This window comes from Ictalurus furcatus, chromosome 13 (assembly GCF_023375685.1).
Source record: "Ictalurus furcatus strain D&B chromosome 13, Billie_1.0, whole genome shotgun sequence".
NCBI lineage: Eukaryota > Metazoa > Chordata > Actinopteri > Siluriformes > Ictaluridae > Ictalurus > Ictalurus furcatus.
The window spans coordinates 1,327,073-1,338,923 of record NC_071267.1 but is presented as its reverse complement, the minus strand read 5'-3'; the positions used below and the strand labels follow the sequence as shown (position 1 = coordinate 1,338,923).

Here is an 11,851-nt window from a genome sequence, read left to right as displayed (position 1 = left end):
CACCAATCTATATGTGGAACTGTGCAAAAAAGTGAACCCCAGGTGTGAAGATGTGGATTATTATTATTATTATTATTATTATTATTATTATTATTATTATTAAGCATACAAAAATACATGTACAATAAAATATAAAGCATGCTGGATCAAAAATCATTCAGTGATGCTAATGTTTAGCTAAAAACTGACACCACATTGAATATCAACCACTCACTATACAGATAAACTGTACTGTAAATGCACACCATAGAACACCTCTGTTCAGTCTCACAGGGTGTGTAAGCACATTAATAGAAAATAAATAACTGTCCATAGTCAAGTTGTAAATCTCTCCAGACTAACAATTAAACTTGTGTATATAAACCTTTTTATTTATTCTCATTTTTTACTAAAGTTAAGTTGACCTCAAGCTGTTTTACAGGTTAAAAATGATTCTGACTCAGATGAATTACTAAATCAACTTGTAATTGAACGGCACTGTAGTCAGATTTCATGAGTTTTCAAATGATCATTTCCAAATGAAGCAATCAGGAATGTAAATCATTTTCTAAAGAGTAAGGGTCAATTGTAGTCTGAGATTTTGGGGATAATTTCCAATTGAACAAATTAAATTGTGGTAAAGTTTAAGATCTTGTGATGAACCAAACTGTGTCCAAGTGAATCAAATTCTGTTCGAGTTTTAACCGTAATACTCCACTGAATCAAGTCAATTCTAAAGAATCATAAAATCGCATGATGGTAAAGTCTGAGATTTCATGCTAAACTGAATCATTATATATAATCAATAAATTGATTAAACATGTGCTGTATCCATAAACGATGTTACAGACGTGTCATCGTTTCAGAATCGCACTATTCGCCGTATCTCCATGGCAACGGTATATTTCTGGACATTTGTGCTAAAAGTTACTCTCACTTGTGCCGTACAGCTCTGCGAGTGCGTGAAATCTTGGCCCCCACTCGTCTAAATAATCGTAATCGAGTTCGTTATCGTCGTTAGACTGCAGCGAGCTGAGCGACTCGGCGACGGAGCCCTCGCCTTCATAGGCGTACGTCTGCAGCGAGTCATACGGCGGCACTTCGGCATCCAGGTCCACCTGGCAGAGCTTGGCCAGCACATAGTCGTACACGGTACTGCCGTTAGCATTAGTACTGTACTTGTTAGCGTCTGTCTGAGACACGTAGCACGACAGGCTCTGGATCTCGGGCTGCTTTTCCTGTCGTAGCGTAATGTTTGGTTTTATGTCCTTATTGTCAACGTGTCGTCGTTTACTGCTGTTAAGCGCTAGTTCAGCGTAGCTTAGTGCCTCCGTGTGTGTCTTCCACAGTTTGGTGATGTCGAACGCCACTGTGTCTTCCTCCCCGCCACCTTCGTCATCGTAATGAACAATGTTTTCTCGCACATTTTCTTCCTCGTCACCGGGGAAAGGTTTTTTAGCGCTGCTGCTTAAGAACAGCAAGAGCACTAGCATAACTGCAGAGAGGAAACACCATAATTACTACCATAAAGTGTTTTATAATCTACACCCTAAACCCTACACCCTAAATACTATATCCTAAACTGTATACCCTAAACCCTATGCCATAAACCCTAAACGCTACACCCTAAACTCTACACCCTAAACTCAACATCCTAAATACTATACCATAAACTCTACACCCTAAATACCATACCATAAATACTATACCCTACACCCTAAAGACTACACCCTAAACTTTATATGCTAAACTCAACATCCTAAACTCTATACCCTAAACCCTATACCATAAACCCTAAACTCTATACCCTAAACTCTACACCCTAAACACTGCACCCTAAACGCTATACCCTAAACCCTACACCATAAACCCTAAACTCTACACCTTAAACTCTACACCCTAAATACTGCACCCTAAACTCTATACCCTAAACTCTACACCCTAAATACTATACCCTAAATACTATATCCTAAACTCTACACCCTAAATACTATACCCTAAACTCTACGCCCTAAAACCTACACCATAAACACTAATTACACCCTAAATACTACAGCCTAAACTCTACACTCTATATACTACACCCTAAACCCTAAACCCTACACCCTATATACTAGACCCTAAACTATACATTCTAAGCACTACATCCTAAAACGTTCCCCCCACACTCTACACCCTAAACCCCAAACCCCTTTACATTATACATCCTAAACTCTACCCCCCATGCCTTACCCCTACACAGCAAACTGTACAACAAATACCCTACACCCTAAACTCTACAACATAAATCCTACACCCTAAACTCTAAAACATAAACCCTAAACCCTAAACGCTACTACATAAACCCTACACCCTAAACTCTACAACATAAACCCTACACCCTAAACTCTACAACATAAACCCTACACCCTAAACTCTACAACATAAACCCTACACCCTAAACGCTACTACATAAATCCTACACCCTAAACTCTACAACATAAACCCTAAACCCTAAACGCTACTACATAAACCCTACACCCTAAACTCTACAACATAAACCCTACACCCTAAACTCTACAACATAAACCCTACACCCTAAACTCTACAACATAAACCCTACACCCTAAACGCTACTACATAAACCCTACACCCTAAACTCTACAACATAAACCCTACACCCTAAACGCTACTACATAAACCCTACACCCTAAACTCTACAACATAATCCCTACACCCTAAACTCTACAACATAAACCCTACACCCTAAACTCTACACCCTAAACTCTACAACATAAACCCTACACCCTAAGGTCTACAACATAAATCCTACACCCTAAACTCTACAACATAAACCCTATACCCTAAACTCTACAACATAAACCCAACACCCTAAACTCTACAACATAAACCCTACACCCTAAACTCTACAACATAAACCCAACACCCTAAACTCTACAACATAAATCCTACACCCTAAACTCTACAACATAAACCCTACACTCTAAACTCTACAACATAAACCCTACACCCTAAACTCTACAACATAAACCCAACACCCTAAACTCTACAGCATAAACCCAACACCCTAAACTCTACAGCATAAACCCTACACTCTAAACTCTACAACATAAATCCTACACCCTAAACTCTACAACATAAACCCTACACTCTAAACTCTACAACATAAACCCTACACCCTAAACTCTACAGCATAAACTCTACAACATAAATCCTACACCCTAAACTCTACAACATAAACCCAACACCCTAAACTCTACAACATAAACCCTACACCCTAAACTCTACAACATAAACCCAACACCCTAAACTCTACAACATAAATCCTACACCCTAAACTCTACAACATAAACCCTACACTCTAAACTCTACAACATAAACCCTACACCCTAAACTCTACAGCATAAACTCTACAACATAAATCCTACACCCTAAACTCTACAACATAAACCCTACACTCTAAACTCTACAACATAAATCCTACACCCTAAACTCTAAAACATAAACCCTAAACCCTAAACGCTACTACATAAACCCTACACCCTAAACTCTACAACATAAACCCTACACCCTAAACTCTACAACATAAACCCTACACCCTAAACTCTACAACATAAACCCTACACCCTAAACGCTACTACATAAATCCTACACCCTAAACTCTACAACATAAACCCTAAACCCTAAACGCTACTACATAAACCCTACACCCTAAACTCTACAACATAAACCCTACACCCTAAACTCTACAACATAAACCCTACACCCTAAACTCTACAACATAAACCCTACACCCTAAACGCTACTACATAAACCCTACACCCTAAACTCTACAACATAAACCCTACACCCTAAACGCTACTACATAAACCCTACACCCTAAACTCTACAACATAATCCCTACACCCTAAACTCTACAACATAAACCCTACACCCTAAACTCTACACCCTAAACTCTACAACATAAACCCTACACCCTAAGGTCTACAACATAAATCCTACACCCTAAACTCTACAACATAAACCCTATACCCTAAACTCTACAACATAAACCCAACACCCTAAACTCTACAACATAAACCCTACACCCTAAACTCTACAACATAAACCCAACACCCTAAACTCTACAACATAAATCCTACACCCTAAACTCTACAACATAAACCCTACACTCTAAACTCTACAACATAAACCCTACACCCTAAACTCTACAACATAAACCCAACACCCTAAACTCTACAGCATAAACCCAACACCCTAAACTCTACAGCATAAACCCTACACTCTAAACTCTACAACATAAATCCTACACCCTAAACTCTACAACATAAACCCTACACTCTAAACTCTACAACATAAACCCTACACCCTAAACTCTACAGCATAAACTCTACAACATAAATCCTACACCCTAAACTCTACAACATAAACCCAACACCCTAAACTCTACAACATAAACCCTACACCCTAAACTCTACAACATAAACCCAACACCCTAAACTCTACAACATAAATCCTACACCCTAAACTCTACAACATAAACCCTACACTCTAAACTCTACAACATAAACCCTACACCCTAAACTCTACAGCATAAACTCTACAACATAAATCCTACACCCTAAACTCTACAACATAAACCCTACACTCTAAACTCTACAACATAAACCCTACACCCTAAACTCTACAGCATAAACTCTACAACATAAACCCTACACCCTAAGGTCTACAACATAAACCCTACACCCTAAACTCTACAACATAAAACCTACACCCTAAACTCTACAACATAAACCCAACACCCTAAACTCTACAACATAAATCCTACACCCTAAACTCTACAACATAAACCCTACACCCTAAACTCTACAACATAAACCCTACACCCTAAACGCTACAACATAAACCCAACACCCTAAACTCTACAACATAAACTCTACAACATAAACCCTACATCCTAAATTCTACAACATAAACCCTACACCCTAAACGCCAGAACATAAACCCTACACCCTAAACTCTACAACATAAACCCTACATCCTAAATTCTACAACATAAACCCTACACCCTAAACGCTACAACATAAACCCTACACCCTAAACTCTACAACATAAACCCTACAACATAAACCCTACACCCTAAACTCTACAACATAATCCCTACACCCTAAACTCTACAACATAAATCCTACACCCTAAACTCTACAGCATAAACTCTACAACATAAACCCTACACCCTAAACTCTACAACATAAACTCTACAACATAAACCCTACATCCTAAATTCTACAACGTAAACCCTACACCCTAAACACTACAACATAAAACCTACACCCTAAACTCTACAACATAAACCCTACACCCTAAACTCTACAACATAAACCCTACACCCTAATCTCTACAACATAAACACTATACCCTAAACTCTACAACATAAACACTATACCCTAATCTCTACAACATAAACCCTACACCCTAATCTCTACAACATAAACACTATACCCTAAACTCTACAACATAAACACTATACCCTAAACTCTTCGCATTAATACATTTTCCAATGAATACCAAGCACGATGGAGCCACAGGCAAGCATGGTGGTCAGCGCTGCTGTGCTCAGGTCAGCTGGGAGTGTGTAAGGTTCAGCGTTACGGCAGGACGGGACATCCCCGTCTGCATCACACTGACACACTCGGACAGTCAGGGTGTGCGTGCTGGATTGGACTGGTTCTCCTCCATCAGACACGGTGATGGGAATATAGTACACACTTGGAGACACCCAGCCACTCCGCCGCGTCAGCACCCTCGCAGAGTTATCTGACAGAGTGAGACAGACAATCAGGCAGAAAATTCAGACAGAGAATGAGACAGATAAACAGACAGACAAGCAGGAAGAGTGTTGGAGAGTGAGACAGTTACCATGGTTATCTATGAGGGTGAAGTTGGGATTTTTCTGTGTTTCAGGAGGAAGAGTGTAACGGAAACGATGTCCTCCTATTGGCTCGTCCGCATCTACGGCTTTTAATGATTGGACCAGCTGAGAAACACACACACACACACACCTCAGTTCACACAAATTCAAAACACACACACGTGTGTATTTACATGCAAAAATGTTCAAACCTGTCCTGCTCTTGCGTTGTCACACAGGAAAGCTTCGTAATGATGAGTTAATGATGGAGGATTATCGTTGACGTCTAGAACTCTTATAGCCACAGATACACTCGCTGACTTCAGTGGGTTATCTAACACACACACACACACACACACACTTCACATTACTGATTCCCTACCTTCTTTTATATAGCTTTTAAAACACCTACAGATAGATTCATGAGTCAAAATCAGTGATTCATGAGTCAAAATCACAAATTGTATAGATTTGCGTGTGTGAGTGCGCTCACTTGTCTCCATGGCGACCACAGTGAGATTATGCCAGCTGTTTTCTTCTCTGTCCAGCGGAAGTACAGTCGTCAGTGAACCATTGGACACGCCCACTGAGAAATACTGATCCGGATCACTGACACGATCAATCATATAACTGCGTGCACACACACATGCACACACAGACACACAGAACCAGCCACAGACAGACATGACTATAGTTAGTGATCTCAATATTTCATTCACATAGGCACTAGAACAAAATGTACACTCTGAGAATGATATATGCTAATTAGCTCATTAGCATATCATTAGCAGATCCTTGTTTAATATGTGATGAAATATCTGTACACGAACAAACACTGGGTGTTTGGGACACGTCTATAACATCCCTCACCGTACGGAGTTGTTAGCGGCGTCGGGGTCTCGGGCTGAGATGGCGATCACCACGCTGCCGATCTCAGAGTCTTCACGGACCTCTGCATAATAAAGTGTGGCGCTGAACTGCGGCGGCTCATCCACGTCCTCTATACTCACCTGCACTGTGGCGACGTCGCTAAACGGCCCGTTAGCAGAGAAACGCTTGTCGGCGTGTGTGTTAGTGGCCTCCACTTTCAGAGTGTAGCTCCGCGCCGTCTCGAAGTCCAGACGCTGAAACAGAAACCCACGTTGAGAACTGAAGATCTAACGTCAGCAGTTAGAACAGCTCTTGCTGAGTACCTGTTTGACAGTGATGACCCCGTACGTGTTGGTGGAGTCGGCGCTGATGTCGAACACGTCTCGTCCATCCCCGTCGATCGCTCCGTATCGCATTTCCGCATTGATACCTAAATCCTGATCTTGAGCCTGGACGTGGCCAACTACAGTACCAATGGGTGCGGATTCCAGGACGCTCATCTGGTGCAGCTCTGAGAGAGAAAGCGACGTTCAAGAACGTTCAGTCAAATCCACAACAAACAAAAGTCAACGGCTGTTGAACGACGTTCCAGAACGTTAAACGTTAACTATAACGGCGTAAAAAGTACGTCTGCAAGTCAACGTCAGGGTGCTGAGAGTAGTACCTCTGATTATTAATGTTATCAGTGCTAAAGTTCTCACTCTGAGTGAAGCGGGGAGGATTGTCGTTGACGTCGCTCAGAGTAATGTTGACCGTCGTCGTTCCTGCCAAACCTCCCAGCTGCCCCGCCATGTCTTTAGCCTGAATCACGACTTCGTATTGACCTTTGACCTCTCGATCCATATCAGGCAGTGACACGCGCACCTCGCCTATAGACAGAGACATGAAGATGGGAGTGTGACGAGCCTCTTATCTCAGCTTAATTCCATTATATCACTATCTATATCTCTAATATATAATCTCTAAACGAGATTTAAAATTATGCACGTTTTCATTATCATTTTCACATAATGTGCTAATTAAAGTGGTAGCTTCTGACGCTAAAAACTTTTAAACTAAGCACAAAAAAAGGGCAAATGCCATTAGCTTATAATGCATACTGTTTATAAAATATATAAAATATTTTATATCATAAACATTTTCAGTGGAAGTCTGTATTTTAGTATTTTGTACAGAAGGTAAAACTCCTAACGCTGGCTAAGAAGCCATTTATCTAGCTTGAGGAAAAACAGAACAGCACCGCCCTCTAGTGGGAGACATTCTGCATCTCACCAATCAAATACCACGTTTTCATCATGTGACTTCCTCCCCCTCGCCCCTCCCCCACACCCCCTGCTCTCATGCTGGAAATGGTTGACTAAAATAAACCTTTTACTGTTTTCCCCCCTTCCCTTTGTATTCAGGGTTTTTAACACAACTCTGTTAAATATATGTTTAAAAAAATAAATAATAATTATAATAAAGTAACCAATTCTGTGACACAAATTTATGAATTTACTTTTTTGCTAAGCTACATACTGTAGTTTGTACGGGTCTATAATCGATTATATGGGTTTATTTTTTTTTGTTAAATATATATCGAAGATGTTGTACTTCTACTACAGCATCTTCTAGCTAGTTAGCTATTTATTTAGATTTAGCAGAAAGTTAGCTAATGTCCAAGCTAATCTTGCCTGTGTGTCGATCCACGGAGAAATATGGCTGCCCTTTCACAACACTGTACACCACTCGGGCGCTGTTCCCGTACAATGGGTCGTCGGAGTCCGTCGCAGTCACCCGAATCACAGAAGTACCTACAGTGTAATCGGAGAGACGTGTTGAGAGACATTTGGCCATCTTAGAAGAGAGGTGCAGTAAAAAGGCACACTTAATGCTGAACAACCTACCGACAGGAGACATCTCGGGTACGGTGGCCTGGTAGGGTCCATCCAGGAACTTGGGCTCGTTGTCATTAATATCCTGGATCTTGACTACGAAGCGGGACTCGGGTTCGAGGGCGCGGCCTGTGTGGCGATGAGTGGCCTGAGCACGTAGGATGTAGTGCTCTTTCATCTCACGGTCCAGCCTCTGTATAGCATGGATATCACCTACACACACACACACACACACACACACACACACACACACACGGTTGTTGTTGTTGGTGGTGGTGTTATTATTATAATTATGAGCATACATTATTATTACAATGAAAATAAAATGCTTTGGGTGTGTGTGTGTGTGTGTGTGTGTGTGTGTGTGTGTGTGTGTGTGTGTGTTTCCCCACCAGTGCTGTCATCCAGTGTGAACGTGGTTCCTGCACCTTCTCCTGATAGAATATATTTAACAGAGCCATCTCCTTTATCCAAATCTGAGTGAAGCTGACACACACACACACAGAATTTTATTTGCACTGTCATCATACACCAATATACAGTAATTAGTGACACATAAATATTGTAGTAAATTAAATCTAGTATTAGAGGTAGTATAGTTTATGAGTAATAGGATAGCATGGTAGAATGAATACACTTTAGTATTAGTAATGTAATAGTATACTGTATAGTGTACTACCACAGTATTAAAAAGTAAAACATAGTATAATGACTAGCAGGAAAGAGTTTAGTAAAAACATGTACATACTACTGTAAGCACTAATAGTATATGAGTAGTAGTGCTGTATATAGTAAATTAGTCCATACATTAGTGGTAATATATTATTGTATTACACAAGAAGTAATAGTAGTATAGTATGGAGTGAAAATATAGTATATATGTAAGAAGGCACATAAGAAGTGGTATAGTATAGTATAGTATAGTATAGTAACGTATAAGTAGAATAGTATGGCTTATATATTAGTACTCCTGGGGTAGTAGTAGCATAGTATAAGTATATACAGTATATAGATAGTATAGTGCATATATATGGCATATAAGTCATACTAGAGTATGTATACAGAGGTGAAAGTAGTATTTAATAGTAATATTATAGAGTATGAAATGTAATATGCACTAAGTAGATTAGTAGAGTATTATATTAATTATATTAGTATTAGTAGACTAGAAAAGTGGTAATAAAATGTTGTATTAATATATACATAGTGGCAGTATCGTATATTAGCATAAATGTAGTAGTAGTAGTAGTAATATTATATAATTGTGTGCATGTAGTGATTGTAGTGATAGTATAGTATACTAGTATAATAGTAGCAGTGGAAGTGTAGTATACTAGTATGTACTGTAAGTAATGGCAGAAGTATATTAGTATATAGGTAGTGTTAGTATAGTATATTAGTACAAATGCAGTGTTAGTATAGTATATTAGTACAAATGCAGTGTTAGTATAGTATATTAGTGTATAAGTAGTGTTAGTATAGTATAGTAGTATATAAGCAGTGTTAGTATAGTATATTAGTGTATAAGTAGTGTTAGTATAGTATAGTAGTATATAAGTAGTGTTAGTATAGTATATTAGTATATAAGCATTGTTAGTATAGTATATTAGTATATAAGCAGTGTTAGTATAGTATATTAGTATATAAGTAGTGTTAGTATAGTATATTAGTATATAAGCAGTGTTAGTATAGTATATTAGTATATAAGCAGTGTTAGTATAGTATATTAGTATATAAGCAGTGTTAGTATAGTATATTAGTGTATAAGTAGTGTTAGTATAGTATATTGGTATATAAGCATTGTTAGTATAGTATATTAGTATATAAGCAGTGTTAGTATAGTATATTAGTATATAAGCAGTGTTAGTATAGTATATTGGTATATAAGCATTGTTAGTATAGTATATTAGTATATAAGCAGTGTTAGTATAGTATATTAGTATATAAGCAGTGTTAGTATAGTATATTAGTATATAAGCAGTGTTAGTATAGTATATTAGTATATAAGCAGTGTTAGTATAGTATATTAGTGTATAAGTAGTGTTAGTATAGTATAGTAGTATATAGGTAGTGTTAGTATAGTATATTAGTATATAAGCATTGTTAGTATAGTATATTAGTATAAATGCAGTGTTAGTATAGTATATTAGTGTATAAGTAGTGTTAGTATAGTATAGTAGTATAATCGTAGTGGTAGTACTCTATTTTAGTATAGTAGTATGCATGTAGTAGTATAGTAAGTATCCATAGTACTATAGCAGTAATGATATTATTAGCCGTTAACACCTTTCCGACGTAGAGTGGTTTGTCTTCAGCGTACTCCTCCAGCACAAAGAACTGATTCCACACCCATCCTCTCTTCTCCCTCCTCAGGGCTCTCACACTCGTCCCCTCGTCCCCTGCGTCCCCCTGAGACAACGCCAGTAAGCTCATCACTGTGATCATGGTGCTGAAGTCTCCACTTCGCTTCAGGAACCAGAGTGCCATGGCAAGGCAGGCAGATCTCTCACTTCACTCGTTCACTTGTTAGTCGTCCTTCATCCACCACTCTGCCAGTTTACCTGTTCAAACACACACACACACACACAAAGAGGTAAGTAGACACACAACATTTCCCTCTGTCCACATTCCCTAGTCTTTTTCTACTGTAGCTCTCTGTTTATTCATTCTGTTTTTCTTTCTTTCTACCCCTTTCCCTGTTTTTCTTTCTGTGATTTTCCATTCTCTCTTTCTCTCTCTCTCTCTCTTTTTTCTCCCTGGTGTTTCTTTTTTTTCTCCCTTTCTCCCTGTTTTTTCTGTCTCTCCCTCTCCCTTCATCTATAAAATAGACTTTTACAATTTCTTTCTTTTCTTTTCTTTTTTTAACTCACCCCCCCCCCACCATCTGCTCACTATGGAGTTAACACATAGTAAAACACATAATGTGTGTGTGTGTGTGTGTGTGTGTGTGTGTGTGTGTGAAAAGGAGAATAAAGCGGCTAACAAAAGAGTAGCAGTGAGAGAGAGAAAACATCTCCTCCCTCCATTCATCAGTTCATCTCCAAGTCTCACACTCCATCAGACCTTTAGTGTGCACTTCATCTTCACTACAGAGGGAACAGCCGCTCTTTCACACACCCCGGTGCTTCTGTTCAGCTCTGTTTGACTCTTAACCCTTCGTAGGTGTCCTACAGAGTCCTGCTGTTTTGGAGTATTTTAGGCGGCACATTTCAGCGCA

General features: G+C 39.1%; 1 protein-coding gene across 1 annotated transcript in view; it reads right to left on the bottom strand.

Moving 5' to 3' along the window:
• Window positions 1-691: 691 nt before the first annotated feature.
• Window positions 692-11,851, bottom strand: part of LOC128617263 (cadherin-20-like) — an 11,988-nt gene continuing 828 nt past the window's right edge. Inside the window, exons 1-12 of the mRNA XM_053640330.1 lie at window positions 10,921-11,851; window positions 9,027-9,120; window positions 8,647-8,847; window positions 8,434-8,553; window positions 7,462-7,629; window positions 7,084-7,271; window positions 6,761-7,014; window positions 6,384-6,520; window positions 6,103-6,224; window positions 5,899-6,016; window positions 5,548-5,796; window positions 692-1,474 (exon numbers count right to left, since the gene is read on the bottom strand). The exon at window positions 10,921-11,851 is cut by the window's right edge and continues 828 nt beyond it. Coding sequence (XP_053496305.1) covers window positions 900-1,474; window positions 5,548-5,796; window positions 5,899-6,016; window positions 6,103-6,224; window positions 6,384-6,520; window positions 6,761-7,014; window positions 7,084-7,271; window positions 7,462-7,629; window positions 8,434-8,553; window positions 8,647-8,847; window positions 9,027-9,120; window positions 10,921-11,121 — 2,427 coding nt within the window. The 5' untranslated portion in view covers window positions 11,122-11,851 and the 3' untranslated portion in view covers window positions 692-899. The remainder of the gene's footprint in view (window positions 1,475-5,547; window positions 5,797-5,898; window positions 6,017-6,102; window positions 6,225-6,383; window positions 6,521-6,760; window positions 7,015-7,083; window positions 7,272-7,461; window positions 7,630-8,433; window positions 8,554-8,646; window positions 8,848-9,026; window positions 9,121-10,920) is intronic.